The 19,955-nt window shown below is 38.8% G+C and overlaps 1 protein-coding gene across 1 annotated transcript in view; it reads left to right on the top strand.

Moving 5' to 3' along the window:
* The window catches only part of LOC128364708 (transmembrane protein 132D), a 29,920-nt gene that overhangs the window by 4,699 nt on the left and 5,266 nt on the right, over positions 1-19,955 (top strand). The window contains exons 2-5 of the mRNA XM_053325300.1: positions 1,153-2,029; positions 9,339-9,476; positions 15,591-15,783; positions 17,486-17,629. Of these exons, the coding sequence (XP_053181275.1) occupies positions 1,153-2,029; positions 9,339-9,476; positions 15,591-15,783; positions 17,486-17,629 (1,352 nt within the window). The remainder of the gene's footprint in view (positions 1-1,152; positions 2,030-9,338; positions 9,477-15,590; positions 15,784-17,485; positions 17,630-19,955) is intronic.

The following is a 19,955-nucleotide window of genomic DNA, read 5'->3' as shown; positions in this document are numbered from 1 at the left end:
TGTGCACACTCAGGTCAGCTGCCATAATCTTCATAATTCTATCAAAATGGATGTTTAATGAGGACACAGCACGGCCGGGTGACCTCTGTCTCTCATTTCCAATGAGGCAAACACTCACCATGAAGCTTTTAAACCAGATCAGAGACTATTTATGCTGTCGGTTTGTTTTAACTCACTTTGGTTGCGTATAAAAAGGTCATTCTCTGCTGTGTGTGATCAGTATTTAACAGTGGAGCCAGTAATCCCTGCAATCATTGTAGTGGTTTACTGTACGACAAGCGACTAATACATAAATGCATATCTTACTGAATAATATGCAGTTTATCAGAGGGATATCTGTTACAGTTAGCGCAATATTCTCTTTACTTCATGTGATGCTGCTCCACTACTCTTCTTTTTTTTTTTTTTTTTTTAAAAAGGAGGATCTGCTGGGTATTCACAGCCTGCTGGCAATCTGAAAAGCCATTTTAATCCCACTTTTTGATGGTTGATTTCAACCTTGTGCCAGATATATCAGATCCCACCTTTCCTCCCTATATAGAAAAAGCAGATCAGCCATGTGAGAGATGAAACTGGGGCAGTGGAGAGGAAATATGGAAATATACAATGAAAGGCACTATTTATAAAGGAAATTCCTCATTTTTAAACCTCTTGACAGATACCATAGAGTAATGAAGTTAACATGTTATTTTTAAAGTTAATTCTATGATACATTAAGTAGTTATTTAAGTAAGTTATTTTCTCTTTTTGTAACATGAATATTATTAAACTATGCCTCAGAGTTAAAATGCAGCTACATGCGAGCATTTGCTGTTTTTAATTCCTGCTTGCTGGCTCAGAAATGGAAACAATCTTGTAATAATTTACATTACTTCACCTGCTCTGTTACAGGAATTTTAAGATTATGCTTAGAGGCCTTTTAGTGTAATATTTTGATGCTGCATTCAGTTGATCAATTGGCCCTGGCTGACTTTTGTGCTCGGGTGAACACTGCTGGTATTTTTCACAGCATTTTATTCTCAAATGTAGTAGAGAACTGTGCCTTAGCTCTGTTTCTGTTTCAAGTTTACGATAAATTGCTGGCATATATGACACTAGGATATATTCCCATGATCTGTAACAACCTAAGTGTCATTTTCTGTTTTCTTACAGATCTGAGCAGTAAAGAGCTGACTGACAGTAAGAGCCCAGTGCCTTTCCCTGTCTTCTTGCCGGTCAACTATGAGGTGCGTGATGCTGACTACCTCTTCCTTAAGGAGGCCGGGCAGGACTTCATGAGGAACTCCAGCATGCAGAGTCACACACAGTCCTTTGTTATCTTAAGAGTCAATCGCCAGCCAATTGTCAGCGCAAGCTATGGCACTATGTCCACAGAGCAGCTCGTGCCTCTTGATCTGGTCCAATCAGTGCGGCTCTTCAATGCTCCCGAGGTCTTCACCTTTAATTGGAAAATCCAGGCCTTTGTGCTGACCCCGCGGGTTTTCTCCTCCAAGCCCAAAGTGCGGGTGCTCTTCTATGTAGCAGGGAGAGACTGGGGCAGAGGGGAAGAAGCTGCAGATGAGCTACCGTGTGTGACAGTGTATGCTTTCTGGCAAACGCAGGAGGTGAGGGGTTCTTGTGCACTGGGAGGCGAGAGGGGAACCTGCATGGCTGAGCTGGCTCCTGCGCCTGGCTGGTTTGCTCCTGGTTCAGAGGGCACCAGTAGGGAGAGGCAGGACCCATCTACTGGGAACCCTGTGGAGCTGTATTACCAGGCTCAGCCCAAAGTCAATGGGAAGTGTAATTCTCTGGATGCAAGCCGCTGGGGTAGTTCACAACAGCAGGCTGAATATGTTCCTGTCACTCCCATGCAGAGGATTGGCAGCGTACGTCTCCTTCAGGTGCCCAAAGGAATGGCAACCCTCTCTAGACTCAAGCTTGGTAATGCCATAGTCATTCGGACATCCTCCAAACCACTGAAGAAGACCGACATTGCCACCTTCTACATACTCATGGCCAGCTCTGCTCAGCTGACTAACTTCACTCTCAGGTAAGACTAGTTTCTGTGATGTGACTGGTTACATGGTGGTAATAATATTACCCAGTTGGAAGTGAAATAGTTTCATCACTTCAAAGGGCTCTGCAGTTTCAATGAAGTTCAAAATAAATGGCTGAGTAAGAATTCAGTATGGAGAATTGATTGTTTTGTTTTAGATATGTAGTATATAATTTAGAAGGAGAATACAAAGGAGAATTGCTGGAAATTATAGGATACAAACTGTCTATCTTCATGGTAACTGGAACACCAGAATTATGTATTGTTTTTACTCCTAGATGTGAACGTTTCTGAAGAGGAATATGGTGATCAACTGTATCAAATATTTTGAAAGAGTCTTAAAAAATACCTTACCGTTTTCCTTTCTATCTCCAGCTTTGTATGTTTCATCAATTAGATGTGCACCATATATGCTGAATGTCTCTTTCTAAATCCTTACTGAGGTGCATGTAATTACAAAATAAAATGGTTAGAGACAGAGAAGGTATTTTTTGTACCCTCTATGTTTAATATTGAAGGATTTCATGATGGTTGAAATTATTCACGTTTCGGTCAGTTTATGATGGGGTTTGGGAGACACCAAAAGGGAAAGCACAGATAGACCAGGCCTAGGGGATACAAACAAAGTAACAGCTGGACATACAGGCTATGAAGGATATATATATATAATATGGATTTGTATCACCCAGTGAAGAGCAGTTTTTCCCTCCTTAGAAATAATATCAAGAACATTTGCTTAATTGGCACTGAATAGACAAACTAGAGCTAGGTGGTCTTTAGATATATGCGATAATGGTCTGGCAGGTTTCAACAACCTCAGCCCCACCAGTCTGTAGTCTATTAATAATAATTTCTTTGTTCCCATGCCTGTTCCATTGTTGGAATGAGATCTGCTCTCTTCTTCCTGAGCAATTCAGACAGGTCCTCATTTACATAATCGAGCTCTCACCTTGGCAGGTATGAGTTCTTTCACTTTGTACCGTAACAATTTCACTACAATTGGTCTTGCTTTTCCAGCTTTTCTATTTCATATTTCCAGTGTGGTGGGCTCTTTCAGTTTCAGAACACTTTGGATAAATGTTCAGTTTGTTGTTCAAAAACTCTCTGATCTTCTGTTCCAGTTATTTTCTTAATAAGCAATTTTGTCTGTGTTTGTAGAGTTCATACACGGAGAGGCTATAACATAAAAATAACTAACTCACATCTTCACTACACGATGCCACAAGCTGGTTGTAAGTTTAGAAAGATTAAAATGTCACAATATTAAATGACCTGTCTCTCTCCTTGGAAAAGATCGACTCTCTCTTCACCACAATAGCTAACCATCAGTTAGTTACTGACAGGGTTGTCAGTATACTAAGGAGAGGACATGATAAATATGAAGGCACTGAAAACAAGCATGATATTATATTGAATTGTGATGAAACCCCAGACATTTGGTGGTGAATTTTGAAAACTGAGACATTTTAGTGTTTTACATATATTTGTCAAGACTTGAGACATCTAGCTTGAAACAAGAACAATCCTAGACAATCCAGGATGTCTGGTTATCGTACATTGGTCTTAGAGCAATACAGTTATCTTTCTGGAGGCATTCGTGACATCTTTAATAATGGAGGCCATGCAAAGGTGCAAAAGAGGACATATTATGCATATCTCCAGGTCTTTTCATTCTGGGGCTCACCTGAAATATATTTTCATGTTTAAAAAAAAAAAAAAAGTATCGTATACTGGCCCTTTATTCAGCTCTTCAGTTTAGCCCTGGCTTTTGACTTGAAAAACATTAACATAAACACTATAACAGAAAATGATAAAAAGCATGTTGTGTCTCCTTATGTATATACATATTTTCTTCAAATTAGTGCCTCAACTATGTAATGCAAACTGATTGGTCTTCATTGTTATTCACAGCATAACACCTTTTGTTATCACTATTGTTAAGGTTATCTGTCAGAACAGACAAGTAAAGATTTATGCTAAATTGATTAGAGACTTTCCCCCCTACTATTATTCAAGACACTATCTGCTTTACCCCAAGCTGGTAAATAATTGTCTGTTGGGAAGTGTGACATCTGTTTCAGTTGTTCACTTGGTTTGTTTGTACATTTGGATCATGAGTAAAGCATGTTATAAATCCTTCTTACATGTGTGGTTTGGTTTCACATTGTGTGTAAGCTATGGTCTGTGTCAGTCGTAACATTGGGTGATGTCTGGTAAGGTGACCTGACATAAGAACAGGTTTAACAACAAAGTCCTCGAAGGCAGCAATCCAAAACTGTGCTGGTTTCTGAACATTAGTTACAGACTTTACAGGTAGATGGAGAAACATTGTGGTGCACAATCGATACTTCCTGAAAAATAAATCATTTCTGAGTTACTTCTGTCTTGACGTGTGCTCATGCATGCTCCAGTGGAAGTGAGCAGGTGAGGAGACAGTCAAGAAGGGAGTCATGGATTATTTATTCCTCTTTCACCTGTGCCTACATTCATTCACTTAGACAGTCACTTAGTCAGATCAATTGTGAATGCTGGAATAAGTAAATATTGATTGAGCGGACAGCTGTACATGGATGAACTCCACTTCAGGTTTCAGAGTTTAGTCTGCAGTAGGTTTTTTATAAATGTTCTCTCAGGTTTGCTGTTATTTTCTGATGTGCCAAAAAAAAAAAAAAAAAAAAAAAACCCTCAAAGAAAGATGAAGGCGAGGCGAGTGTGCATGATCCTGTCTGGTTTGGACATTTAATTGTGCTATATCTGTAGCTGTGCATTCATGTATGTTATAGTGGTAGACCGTGTATTTGAATTAATTAGCTGGTTTCTTTTTCTTTCTGTCTTTAGAGTTTTTCTGAAGCAATTAAGCCAAAAGAGAAATCCTGATTTCCCCTCTTCATCCTGTCACTTTTAATCATTGCTGCTTTAATTGCTTGACTCAGTCCCCATTCCGAACAAAAAGCAGATAGCTATGTCTCCTCTCCTCTCCTCTCCTCTCCTCTCCTCTCCTCTCCTCTCCTCTCCTCTCCTCTCCTCTCCTCTCCTCTCCTCTCCTCTCCTTCACAGCTGCTGTCACTTGGGTTGAAGATTGACAACCTTGTTGGGAAGCTTTGTAGTGATTAAACTCATGTGAGGGGCAGTTATATCCACATAATATATACTGAAAGACATACTCTTAAATTCCATTTTTTACATCCAATAAACATGACGTAATACACTCACTGTTCCTTTAACTTACAGAGGAGTATCACAGTGCTACCCTCCCCCAACTTATCAGCACATTAACAAGCCCTGTGCATCCAGTCCTCAACAGCTGTCTGTGTGCTTTATCACTGTCTGAATGTCCCATTAAGCTTTGCTTAATACTCTCTCATCAGCATGATAAACCTGTTATTGATGTCTACGGTTGGAGTCAAGGGACATTCAAATTTGAGGTTGATTGAGAAAAAGACAAGCCACACCTGTCCGTTCCAGCAAAATGAACTTATCATTCTCAGTGAGAGTTTGATAAAGGTCATAGTCAAAGTATTGTACCTCCATTATCACACAACACACGTGAAGGGCAATTAGTTGATCCCTTTAGTGTTTGCTCAGTAAGTTGAGCATGAAGTATGAATTTTTCATTTTGTTTTCTTCTTAGTATCTATAACAAGTCAGCAATGACACATCATAGTTTGTCTTGTTCTATGGGTTGTAGTTAAAGTAAAGACAACATTGTGACAATAAATACACTTCTGTACCAGCAGGACACTGTGTCAGTGAGCTCCTTAACCAGGGAGCGTAATCATTCATCTGTGTGTCAAATATGACTTTAACATCCATTTTTAGTGCTGTGGTGCCTGCCATCTGGCAGGAGTGTTGGCATGAACGTCTCCCCAACTCCCTAAACTGCTCCATAAGTACGATAAGCACGTTGCTGATGGCTGGCCATCAGACTGGCTAAACGGTGGACATTTGCCTGCATAATTAACGATTGCATCTGTTTCCGATTGCACTAGGGTTCACCAGTGGCACATGTGGCCCTGCAGTGATGCATTCACAAAGCCAAAGATGAGAACACAAATTATATCAGGGAAGTAATTACAAACCCTATGTAGCATCTTGATATCAGGCTTGGTGATGAAATGCATCTGGGCCAGGCTTGTCTAGCTCACACAGAGTAGACAATCTATCTTGCTGGTCTTTGATCAGTCCGAGTCTCAGTTTCATTTGGTTGCGTATTTGCTTCTTTGTATTGTCTCATTGTTATTGCTCTCTTTTGTTGGCCATGGCTCTGTGATCTTTTAAATGTGTTTAAAGAAAACTGCATTCCACAAATAAATAAAGGAAGGGGAGGCCAAGGGCCAAAGCCTGCTTTGAGAGTATTTGACAGAGTGAGTGTGTACCTATTTGTGTGCTAGTTTGCAAGTGTGCATATGTAGTATTTTTACGTGTGTAAGTGAATGTAAAAGGTGAAACAATAATGCCACTCATGTCTTGCCTGGTCAGAAGTGAGATGGATGGCAGGTGCAGCACCTGAGAGCTGCTTTTCTCACACACTATCAGCCTCAGTCTCCACAGCCATCCATCTTCCCTGCCCCGGTGCGTCCAGCTGCCCACTGCCTCCTCAGGGGCTGCTAACCAGAGCCATGGACACTGGTTCCTGCTCCCAACCACTCATAAGAAAAACCTCTTCTAGTCGCAGGGGCTTCTTTTTGTGCAGAGGGAGAGAAAAGAGGAAGAGAAGGGCTTCAGATAAGTCTTCTTGTTACTGTCACTTTTTATTAGTTAAACCCTGCTCCTCTCAGCTCAATACACAGAGGTATTTCATCACAGCAGGGCATGTTGTTCAGCCATTACTAGATTAACAGTCCTCCTAGGTTTTCTCATTAATACACTGAGCGTGCCATCCTGTTTACCTCATTGATTATGCCAGATTAAAGTTTTCCCCATTGGAAGCAAATGATCACGTTGCATTTATTATTCTCTAGTGTCAGCATCTGTAGTGTAATTAATACATAAAAATAGGAAATTGAATGTTAGTTAAAGTTGGTTAATAAAATTTAAATGATTATTTTTTAAATACATTTTACATGTGCAATGTGTAATGTATTGCATATCAATGATGATTTATAAAACACTTAAAAGGAGAAGGTGGGATGTTATGAATTTTGAGCATTGGATAAAATGTAATGGTTTAAAACATTATGTTATTTTACATGCAGGCCTGCAAAGCACCAATGAACTACTACCTGCATTTTGGAAATTGCAATAGGCACAATCATTAAGTATTTTGAATATTTTTCTTTAAGATGTAGTTGGACAGTGTCGCTTAAATGTAAACAGCTGATTGGCAGAATGGTTGTACAACTAAAAATAATCTGCCATATAAAATTTTTATTGTGTTGCTGTCAAGTGTCAGCCACTTTCCTCCTGGTTATCACGTCAACTTTCATCCTAATCACATACCTGTAGCTATCCCTCATGAATTTCTCTTCTGCTCATTTAACCCAGACTGAGTATTTCTCCTCTGTGTTGTTTACACTGTTGCCTCCTGGGAACCTGCTGCTTGATAACAATGGACTGGCTACCTCTTTCTGCTCTGTGCTGTCACTCAGTCTAATGCACAGTACACAGAGAAGCTAGTCACCTTCATTTACTATACTAACACACAGAATCCACAAAACACCTCCAGCATTTTGATTAAGTCTGATTTCGCTGAAAAGCTAAATCTTCTATTAAGGCTCAAGTCACTGAAGTGTGACTAAAACTGTGGTATTCGACCATGTGCAATCATGACAAAAACACTTGGCACCAAATGAGTTCACCTTTTAGCCCTCCCTGGCTGAACTTGTGTTAATCAGATAAATCAGCAGCTGCTGTGGTGTGCAGCTGGGGTGGAAACCTACTGCTTTCCCCAGATCACCAGGCCACAAGATTTAAACCACTATTGAAGAAGACACTGCTCATTCTTTTTTAATCGTCACCTTTAACCTGTGAGCTCTTCGTCTGTTTGAACTTTTCACAGTGTCAGAAATGCCGCCAGAGGAGCCAAATCCATTCATCCTGCAAAAGAAAAAGGGAGACCTTTCTATCTAGCGCTCCAGCAGTTAAGGCAGAAGGTCATTTCAAACAGTGTGGCTACACAGCAGAAACTTCCATGCTGAGATTAGTAGCCACTTGAGATCTCCTTTACCCATAGTAACGCTGAATGTGCAGATGTTTTCACAAAGAAAGAGTTTACCAATGCAGTCGCTCACAATGTGAATGTGCACATAAACATACCACAAAACAATTAAGAGGTTATCTTAAATATTTTAATTAGGAGATAATGCATGTTGTGAGAGTGTTTTGCTTCTTTGTGCTGAGCAGGGAGCAATGTCTCCTCTCCTTTTGCCTGACTTTCTCAAGTCCAAACCCCCCAATCCGAAGCAGGAGGAGAGCTCAGCATCAGATTGCTGTTGCTCCTATCATAGATTATACCTCCTCAGAGACTCGTAATGCGCTCAACACTTTGTGTTTATCTCAAAGATGCAGAGATAAACCACACAGCTTTGCATGCAGATGAAAACCAAAGAATTACATGAGGATATTTTCTCAACTATTTGAGGCAACTTGTCTGAACTGTTACTGGGTCTCCAGGGACCCTTATCAAAGCTTTGAGTACATGAAATAAAGCAATACTTGTTGAGCATGTTTAGTATAGTTAGAGTACAGCGCGTGCGTCCTACTCCTGGCCTTACTTGATCGCAATTCTTGTAGAAGAATATCTCATTAACATTTGACCTACAGCAAGCTGCTTATGCTAGGAAAGTCCACTGAGAGGGTCTCCATGTTCAGCTGCATAATGCACATCATTTACAAATTAGAGGCCAAGAAAACGAATGATTCATTAGCACAGTTGAGATAATGTGCACAATTAAGATGATTAGGAAGACCAATGTTTTTTTTCCTGTTTCAAATGCTGCTTTCAAAAGCCTTTGGGAATTGTAGTAAATAACACCTTTTCTACATTTTCTTCCTTGGTTTTCCAACACTTTTTGTTTTTATTTGTTATACAAAGGATGAACTTATGGTAATAAGCTTAAAAGGTACAGTTTGAATTAACAAAGAGAACTGAATTTCCTGACAATTTTAAAAAACTATAACTTAATATATCACAGACAAATTCAAAAAGACATGAAAAAGGGTTAAATAGAAATATGTGTCTACATTACGTACCATTTAAACTTGGGAAAAATAACCATTTCTTGACCTCAATTCTATTGTTTGTTAATATGGTACATTTTACATTTACCACATACTTGACCTTTTCGTTTCTGATTTTTCACAGAGCGACAGTAAAGAAAGGTGTGACCTTTCGAACAGCGACACCCAGTAACTCTTTACTGTGGGACATCACTCTGGATATGGGTGCAGATGGAGCCATTGCTGTTATTTGTCAGAGGAAGGCTCCCATTCCTGGAAAAAGGCAAGTCTGTTCTCTACTCATTATGTTCTACCACTGTGTACTTCCTATGTGTATCTTTAATGGCTTAAATGTGAATAGGCAGAAAGCACTCCTGCAGTCTAACAGGAATTTTTCATGTACTGTTGGATGCAAGTGTCTCTAGCTGTTAAAAGTGGCCTTCTTGTAATGTATATCCTGCAAAGCATATCAGTATTTGTCTCTGCACCTGTGGAGTAGAAGACAAACCACCTGCACTGTGCAAGTCTGACAAGGGCTTACTGCAGAAGCACACTGTGCTGTGTCCTGGGAGGACATCTCTTATACTCTAAGCACGGGCTGCCGGCAGATGCACCTGTAAAGCTGCTTCTTGTAAATAGCTAGTCTAGTGCTTTTTCTCCTTTATTGCCCTTATCTCCTTTATTTATCCCTTTGTGCTTTAATCACTTCCAAACAATTACCAGATGTGCATGTTTATACATTTCTAGCATACAGTGAAACATATTTTAACCTATGACCTCATAGCTTCAATCAATGCAAGGGGTTATACCAAACTGCAAAATACAGACTAACAGCCATTTTAAAAACTTACACTTATTAGAACATGTCTACAGGTTGTCCAAACTCAGACCTTTGGGTTAAGTTAACTTGCTCCATAACCACCTCTTTAAAAGGCGTTACACCCTTTCCCCAACAAGCAGCTTATCTCAGACCTTTCAAGTTCAATTGAGTGCAGCTTTATTTCATTGAACCGAGATGAGTTGAGTTCAATGTTTAGCTACATGCACGTGGCCCTTGTCACTTGAGATTACAGGACACTTTTTTTTGTGTGTGGAATAAAAGGGCACTGGGTTCATGCTATCTCTTTTAAAGCCTTCTCTTTCTTGCTTTCACCATTCTGCCAAAACACTGGCCTGTCTATAATTTAAATCTCCAGACAGGCTGAGAAACCATAATGTGCACTTCCAAGGTGTAAATGGAAAATTGAGCTTGTTGGTTCCTTGGAGGAGAAAATGGTTTCTTTTGCTTAAGTTAAGCACCTGTTTTAGTTATTGCATTGTACATAATGTGTAAAATGTGACATAAGTAATCTATAAATGTGAGTTTATTGTTGTGGCTGGCCATCTAAATATCTTGAATGCAACCTACATTCAGGAGAAAACACATCTTGTTGTTTTTGTGCACTTTTTTTTATTACTTTATGCTGTTGAAGCTTTCCAGTGCTCAAACAGTAAGATTAATTCTGCCTCTAGAGCAGCTCCAAGAAATGCGTGTGAAACTAAAGCTCTAATCTGTGTGTGAATGGTTGGCAGAGAAGCGTACGCAGCCAGCTCTCATAGGATGAATAACAAAGAAAAATATACTACTATAAGTAGAAAAAGAATAATGTGTTACAATAAAGGATGTAATTTTGTTCATTATATGAAAAAAGTCAACTGGCTCTACAGCAATTAATTTAAACTCCCTGTGGTTAAACATGCAGGTTTGTCTAACACTGACTGTGAGAGGTCATACAACAATAGGCCCAACTTGCTTTAAATGGAGACAAAACACAGACCTTATCTGTGCATGTTACTATTGGTTTGACCTCATTAAGTTGTTTTCCTCATTTGGCATGGATTATGACCTTGTTTATCACATTTTCTTTATAGGTTAACACATTTTTTTCACTCATTTTGACTAATCCTCTTGAAAATGTCATGAACCTAACAGAACCCCTGCGGAGACTGTCTACTGTCACACCATAGTGGGAATTTCTTTGACTTTTTGTCTTCCTGGTTTCAGTGAGTGCTAAAAGTATGTGCTGTATCTGTACATTAAAGTCTTTTTTTATCCTGTGTCACAGTATAAAGGCTTGGTTTGGATCTCAAGCATTGCTATTCACAGACAGGCTGCCGGCCATAAACAAGTTGTTGTGGCAGTATTCTACTGCAAGCTTCACAGGAATGACTGAGGGCGTAAATAGCACAACAGCATTCCCAATCTTATGGATATCTGTGTTAATGCATACTTAAGAGGATATAGGCATGCTTATGTGAGTCAAACATATCTTGTTTTGATACTTGACCAAAATGACATTATCTTTTAATCTCAGGTCTCTGTGCAATATGTTCAGATTATTCAATTACACTAAATCCATGTCTTCCCCTTGATAAGGGCAAATATTATGGTGCATTGAGTGAGAAGGGGATACAGAGAAGGACTTTTGTATGCTTTGTTGTCGAGTTTGGAACTTAATGGAGGATTAACTAAATATGATTTGCAGTTTCTCCAGTTGTTGTTGCTTTAATGCAGAAAGGCGGCTGGTATGTATCCCTTTAGAGGTCATTTTCATGCAGTAAGCAGGACTTACAGTGTGTCTGCACAGCTCTGACACAGATATTTATAACATGTACACACAGATGCAATGGGTCTGATAACACCCACATGTGCATGCTTATTGTGGTTTTTGTCCACCAATATATCTTTTCTATAATTCAATACAACGCCAAGAAATAACACCCAGGATACTAACACTTCGGCCATGGGAGAAAATTGAATCCATAGCTGGGACACTCTGTTCTAGCTGGCATCACTGAGGTCATTATAAATTACAAAGGCTTATACTTTGTTGTGTATGCAGGGTGCTGTTGCCCTCACACTACCTTTTATGCTGTTCACACATTGCAGTATACTAGCAACTTCAGGCCAGCATAGTGGAATACAGCTCAGTTTTGCTTTTGGTTTAGTTTGTGAAAATGCCCGGAGATGTAAAGCCCTTTTCAAAGTTAAAAAAGGGGGATTGGGTCTTGTCGCAACTACTGGGATCACATTCCTCTCCAACAGCATCTTCACATTTTCTATCCACAGGGTCAACATCAAACTATCTCGCAATGAATTATCAGTTAGATTTCTCCTCAGCTACTTTTTACTTTCCTTTCAATAACCACAATAATTTCCCAAATATGAGATTAAAGATGCAGATTTTAAAGTCTGATCCTGGACATTAAAGTGATTCAATATTTTCAAGCTTCACTTTAAATATTGTATGGCGACAATACATAATGTAATTCAAATTCAAATAAAAAGTCAGACTTAATAACACTTTGCTTCGCTTACGTGTCTGTTTTCAAAAATACATGTTTTTCCTTCTAACATTAAAAGAGAAAAAGCTAAGGCTGTAGGATGAGGGCTATCTGACTTGTTTGGTAAATGTAATGCAGTCTCAGCTAATGTTGGAGTTGATGAAGTGCAAACTTCTCCAAATCCAGTAAATTTCAGAACCGAGCTACTTATGTTACCCTAGACTCACAAATGAATATAGTTGTGCTCCTTAACCTTAGCGCTAATGGTTGGTTATTGTAAGTATCCGAGTTAGCTTGACATGCTAAGGATCCCAACTTACACTAGAGCAGAACATGATGTTAAAACAACTCTTTCACTTTTGTTCTTGTGTTTTTGGTTTTGGAAAAGCTTCAGCATGTGGTGAAATTCAAAGCCTGTCAGTTTGAGTGTCTAGCTGTTGCTAAGCTGGACAATTGCTGGTTGCATAAGACTGAGGTTGAGCAAACAGAGAAGATGAGCCCAAGGGAAAGCAGACAACATGTTTTTTTCTTAAACGCTAATTTATCATCTGCAATTTGTTTGAACGTCAGACTCCAACTAAGACACAATAAAAGAAAAACCCATGTTTTGCAGTTTCCTTTGTGCATAACTCCCTGTGGATTTGGGCCTACATTGACTTGAGAGCACTGAGCCACAGGTTGAAAGTGCAGGATGCACTGCTGTATAATCATTGCACCTTCATTCAGACATGATTATCTCCACAGGAACTTTGAGTAACCTGTGGAGAGGGAATTATAGACACCAATGGTGACAGACCCGGCCCTAACCAATGTGGCGCCCTAGGCAAGATTTTAGGTGGCGCCCCCCTTGCATCGAAGTAAATTCCACTGCTGGTGTACATACTCACAAGAAACTGAATAGCTTTATCTTGGACATTCTTTTATTTAAAGAAAGAAATTGCCCAATCAAAATACTTAGAACAAATTAGAAAGAAATACAAAAAAATATGATATGAATATATGAAATATAATATAAATAGCTTACATAAAGTATAAGATTTAAATACCCACAAAATAAAAAGTGTAAACAAGTGACATGCTGCTGCATCACTTCTGGGTTGTGCTCCTGAGGTGGAGGCAACAGGAGGAGCGCTTGATGCTGTAGGTGGCCCAAGATTTGCAGGAGTGGGACTGAGAAACCTCAACAGCGCATCTGAAGAGAGAAGAGGAGTATGTGACACCAGTCTAATAATAAATATGATATGATACATAGGCTAACATGATTTCAAGAATAAAATGAAATGAAATAATATAAATGAAAAATCTAAGAGATACATGCATGATGTTCACTATACTGTACATGTATAATATACAATGTACTTTTTCTGATATGCAAACTATATATGATTCAATTTTATTGTCATTACAACAAAATACTGATTAGCAGAATGCAAAGAAGCAGTAAACTGCAGTATAATATAGAATGTGGGAATGCTAAGTTATGCTATAACATGAATGATGTGCACTTTAACACTGATGTAAAGTTTAACACTATAAACACACTTTAGACAATATGAACTGTAACACAACATACAGCTAGGCTTACAACTATAATAAAAGGGTGGAAAAGGAATAGCATTTTGATTGACTATTACAAGCTAAGAAAACCTTAGCTAACCAGATGTTAATAAAAATGCTGATTAGATCTAATATTTACACATTTCCCTGAGGAAACCCAGCGAGCACAAACCGTAATTTCAACGTTTGATTTCCGGTTAAAAACAGGTTGATATGAGGTCTGAACGTCTTTTCAACCGTCTAAAAACAGTTACAACATCAACGTGTCACAAAACACACATTAGTTTGATTTCGGTTGATAATTACCTCAGTTGTAGCTCTATTGATTATTTTGACGTTTTTTCTATAAATGAGAGGAGGTGAAATGACGTCTAAACAAAACGTAATTTCAAAGCATTTAATGTTGAATAAAATATCATAAATATGAAACTATATAGGCTATGTCTGCACACTAAATAAGCTGGGAATTTTCTATACAGCAATTCCCGGTGAATATGTTTTCTATGTGAAAGTTGAATAAACGTCTCCATATAGCCGGTAAAAAAACGTTCACTTTCCAACCAATTTTCAACGTCTTTTCACCGGTTACCATAGATACACGTCTTTTAGACGTCTTTTCAACCAAAATGTGCTTGCTGGGAAGTAAGGTGGGAGTAGTTACATTACTATTTTCCAACTTAGGCTCTTCCATAACATTAACTGGCGTTAAAACTAACAGTTTAACAACAAACCATGTTATGCTAATGGTTAACGACGTTATCGTCGTTCTGCAACACACAAATGATGTCATGATATCATCTTTATTGTAACATTACCTCTGTCTTTGTCTCGTTTTCCTCCTCTTCTTTTCTTTTTTTCCTCCCCTGGGCACCAGACAGTTTGGGACGTTATGACATATTGTTGTCGAGCTTGCCTTGGGGTCACGTTAAAAAACGACCATCCTCCCCCAGGTAGCAGGTACAGTCTAATTAGTGGGGGGGGGGGGGCGTCTTAGGAAAGTAACGTGTCATCATTATTATTATTAGTATTCCTATTTAACAGGCTTTGCTATGCAGTTAAATTAATGTGGGCTTATTATCTTCATATTAAGACATGATACCAAGTAGTTTTAAGAATAGTGGAAGTTACATTTTTTTTTTTTTTTTTTCTTCTTCCCCCATTTGTGGCGCCCCCTGGATGGACGGCGCCCTTAGCATTTGCCTATACTGCCTATGCCACGGGCCGGCCCTGAATGGTGAAATAACCATATTAGTAACTGTGATGGAGATATTTTGTCTTTCTGCTGCTAATTTACACAATTAAACTATAAGAATAGAATCCTTCCAAAATAGTATACACGCTAAAAGCATCAAATGAAAGAAAGAAACATAATATGACATTAGAAAGCTGCAGTGAAATTAAATTTTCAGTATGAAGTTTTGATGTATTGTTGGTACACTGTGGATTTTCAATAAAGCCCATTCCTCTATTGTATGCATATCTGTCTACCTAAGCCAGTTATTTGCTTCTCATCCAGGCTTGAAAGCAGTCTGCTGGAGGTGCTTCAGATGGATTTTGAGGTTGAAGAGCTGAGCAGTCCTCTCGACAGTCAGGTGATCATATGGAGGCTGGAGCTCCCGTCCGCATCCAAAAATGTTGCAAAGACTGAGGGAGCCATGAGGATCTATACCACTCAGAGAGACTTTGTTGGCTTGGCTCCTCTTGTGATGGTGAGTCGACTGACAGCTTACACGTCACACCTAATCATTATGAAAACCAGCATCAATGTTCCAATAATGACAACATTGCATCCGTTGAGCGTTGGTGCATTAAAATATCATAAAATGCACTTTGCTCTGATCCATTCCTGTCTGGTTTGCATACACAGACGGCTGGATATGCTTTGGATTGTTTAGTAAATGGGTTCTATTTTGAGAAGGGAGTGACCTTGTGTTGTTGACTGTCAGTTAGCTGATGTCTCTCTTATGTGTTGTTCTGCTCTGTTCTGTCGTGCAATAATGTGGTCATCCTTTCCTCCTAACGGCTGCTTCATTTGCTTCTATTTTGGTGCTGCGCCTCTTTATCATGCTACCTCTATAATTAATCCATGATATAATATCCGCTACTAAACATGGAACATTACACAAGCGTTTACACCACTTTGAATTGTAATATGGAATCTGAATTATCTGTCACCTGGGACAATGACCTCTTAGGATACCATTATATGCAGGAATGACTGGTTTATACACTGTAAGATAATAAACGCAAACTGTTTTTGTAGAAACATTTGAGCATTCGTTTGCTCACATATTATGTAAGTAATATCTAATTTATACATTTAAAACATTTACAATAATTATATCATATCATACCTTCTTTAGTTATACATTTGGGCATATTTCACAGCACTGTCTAAATTTCCATCATAATAGTGTTGGAGTGTATGAAGTCATGAGGATATGCTATCCTGATTTGTGAATTTGACATGGTTCATCTCTCTTGTGGATTACAAGCTGACCTCAGGCTGAGGGCCAAACACAAGGAGATTTGATGGTTGGCTCGAAGGGACATTAGCGCTGACTGATCACTCTTAGCCTTGCTCTCTGAACTCCAACTAGTACTGCTGCTCGATACTCCTATGTAATGATGAAAGCCTCCCTGACACAGTCTTCAGATCTGTGTTTTTTAACTACATTGCAATGGCAGTGAAGGAAAGAAATTATGTTGAGTTATTTCTGCCTCATTTAAACCAGTTTTACAGTCAAGGGACACATATCCATCTGTTTCATTTTCATACTCTGAGTGGCCAAGTGTCTCTTTACATTTGATTTAACTGATCCTTCACAGATCTTGACCGGGCTGTGCTTCACTGCTTTCATACTAATTTACACACACATACACATGTTATTCGATTATTTCAACTTCATTTAAAACAGTGTGTTTTCACAGAAGAGGGACAAATATCCATCTGCTTCAATTTCATGCTCCATGGATGCACACATATGCACAGTGACAGAGAATTTTTCTACCACTTGTACTTCAATGTAACAACAGTATTCAATAATAATTCATTCAAAGAAAACACCTCACCATAACACCTCACCATGTACACTGAAACAGGTAATCATGCACTAAGCATTGAAGAACAGGCTGTAATGTATATTTCTAGGCGTTACTCTGAGTTTTATCCACAGCTCTGGTTATTTGTCCATGTTTGAAGTGATATGGAATTGCTCAGAGGGACATTTCTGTGCCTAGCCCCCATCTTCTCTACCTTCCTACTGCACTTGCATCAAATAGTGTTCCTATTCCAAAAACCTTGTCTGGTAATTTCCCCCACATGAAAACACCTGCCTAATGTCTGAAATGTAAAATTAAAACCATTTGTTATTTGTACATTATGACTGAGTTTTCCTGGCATCTCTGCAGGACACAGAGATCCTTAACACAGCTGTACTGACTGGAAAGAAGGTGGTGATGCCTGTGAGAACAGTCGCTGTGGAAGAAGATGGTTTAGTGACTGATGTCTCTGACTACACAGACTGTAGCTCCACTGATGAGGATGTCCTGAAGGTATGATTTATTCCTCCTCCCCTTTCTCACATACTGTAAGGGGGACATTCACACATTCCAAGAACAAAGGTTGTATTGTGGCGCTAATGGAATCTTAAAGACTGTTTCAGAAAGACACAATGATAAAGAAAAGGTAAAAGGTGAAATTGCTCTGAACGTTTTTTTTTTTTATCTACAAAGTATTTTTTCATTCAGCCTCAATCACATTCACTATAGAAGTATTGTGTAAAAAATGTTCAGTTATTAGTGGTTATTTGATGGTTTTAGCAGCAATAAGTTCAGGAATGTGAGCTGTTTGCCTGCTCTGAGGCTAATTGCCTTGAGGTTGGTTTTATATGTGATGGAAAGGACAAGAGTGGACAAATAAGTTTTACAAAAGTCACCTTTGTTCCTTGTCTCTCTTCCACATGGTAAAACAAACTATTAGTTGGAATCCAACAACATCACCCATCAATCATGCTGACAATGAACAGCCACTGAGCTAAATCGCCCACCACAAATGACCTCACAGTCTACCACTGTGCTCCCATCCCGTGACTTGTCCCTCTTATCCTGTGAACCTAAGCACGGCTGACTGCCAAAAGCCGGCTTTGTTTACTGATGAAATTGAAAGTCAGGCCCCTGGCCCCAAAGGTCAGAGGCTGTGAATGTATTTACTCAAGGGTAAAGTGGCGTTGTAAACAAAGAATAAAGACATGCAGTAGACTCAAGCTCCTTAATACGATTTTTTTCTTTTTCTTTTACTGGTTAAATATATCCCCAAACAGGTTTAGCAAACAACAGGGGCCACATGCAAATTATGTAAATGCACAAAAACCACACATTCACCATTTCCTTCACATAAACTGGTATAAAAACATGATGGGCCTCATTCATCAACTGTTCTTAAGAAGAAAGTTCTTCTTAAAACCCACTCACACAGATTTCATCAAGATTCTGACATTCACTAGTGTTTTCTTATTTGGTAGTTAAGAACGGAATCTTGCACACTCAAGATTATTATTATGTAATTCATTTACAAGGCATTATGGTCAAATAAACAAAAACAATAGGAAATAAGATCATTCTTTATTAGTTCCACAATGGGGAAATTTAAAGCATTACAGCAGCAAAGTGGATAGCAAAAAATAGAAGAGCATCAATGAAAAAATAAAAAAACAATTATTTAATCTCAAGGAACAAAACATCACTTAAAAAATCAAATAGGTTTCACTTCATATTATTATATTATTATTTGTATTAATTTCGTCAAGTGGCCAGTGTTGAGGCTGACTGTGAAAGCGTTTGGGCCATTCTCTCTTGGTTGAAATCAGACATGGGGCAGTTGAATGGGACATGGGTGAACACATGGAAGTATTGCTGCAGGGAGGTATTAGCCACCAGAGGTGCCAGGTTCCGCCTCAGCAGGAGATAATCTGTAAATGAATGATAAAAATCAAACCATTGGCTTTCAATTATGCAATTTTGGTCTACTGAAAAAGCAGAGAAAAACAATCACCTGCTTTTAGGTTTTAGACACTGGTGATATGTTAAATATGTCACATGTTCCATAGTTTCACAGCTATAGCTTTTAAGGCTAGAGATACAATGTACACACAAATTGTATTAACTCTGAAAAAAATGCCAAAAACAACAGCTTACCTTCTGATTGATAGGAGATAGACTAGGAGATGAAACCACTAACATGGGGCTCAACTCTGTGTCCAAATGCTCAGTTGATGGCACACCCAAGAGTGCTGTCTCTATAATGGCCCATATGTGCTGGTTCTGCTCAGATAACTCTCCAGAGCTCAGTGTCTCTCTTCTGTGTTTGGCAATATTTTGGCCTCAGATTTAAGATCAAACAATTTTTTAAAAAACTTCAGTTGTTCGCCCATCTATGAATGCAGTGTTCACTGAAAGAGTAATAGCATCCCATACATATTTTTTTTCTGTTATTTTATATCCACTACTGAGGCTTCCACATATAAAAGCTAGTTTGGTGTTCACTTCCTGCAGTAGTACCTCCACTATTGAGGGTTTTTCAGACTTTCCTATGGGCATTCTTGACTTCTTTTCCATTTCTGTGTGCGCATACGGCCCTGCAGTCTCATGCCCCTTCATGGAGATTGGTGGGGCATTTACCTATGCTAATTAGGATCACCTGGCACGCATGTTCAACTTAAGAGGACAATGGGATTCATCATTAGGCTATAAGAACACGTGCAAACAGTTCTGGTTAAATCAGACTTTTCTTAAGACCTTTCTTTAGAAATAAAATAAGGACCAATGCATGCACCTCATGCATTCTTTAGACCACGCATACACATATTTTTCTAAAACAATT

This window comes from Scomber japonicus, chromosome 9 (assembly GCF_027409825.1).
Source record: "Scomber japonicus isolate fScoJap1 chromosome 9, fScoJap1.pri, whole genome shotgun sequence".
NCBI classification, from domain to species: Eukaryota; Metazoa; Chordata; class Actinopteri; order Scombriformes; family Scombridae; genus Scomber; species Scomber japonicus.
The sequence above is the reverse complement of the archived record's forward strand: the minus strand, read 5'-3'. Positions and strand labels throughout refer to the sequence as shown.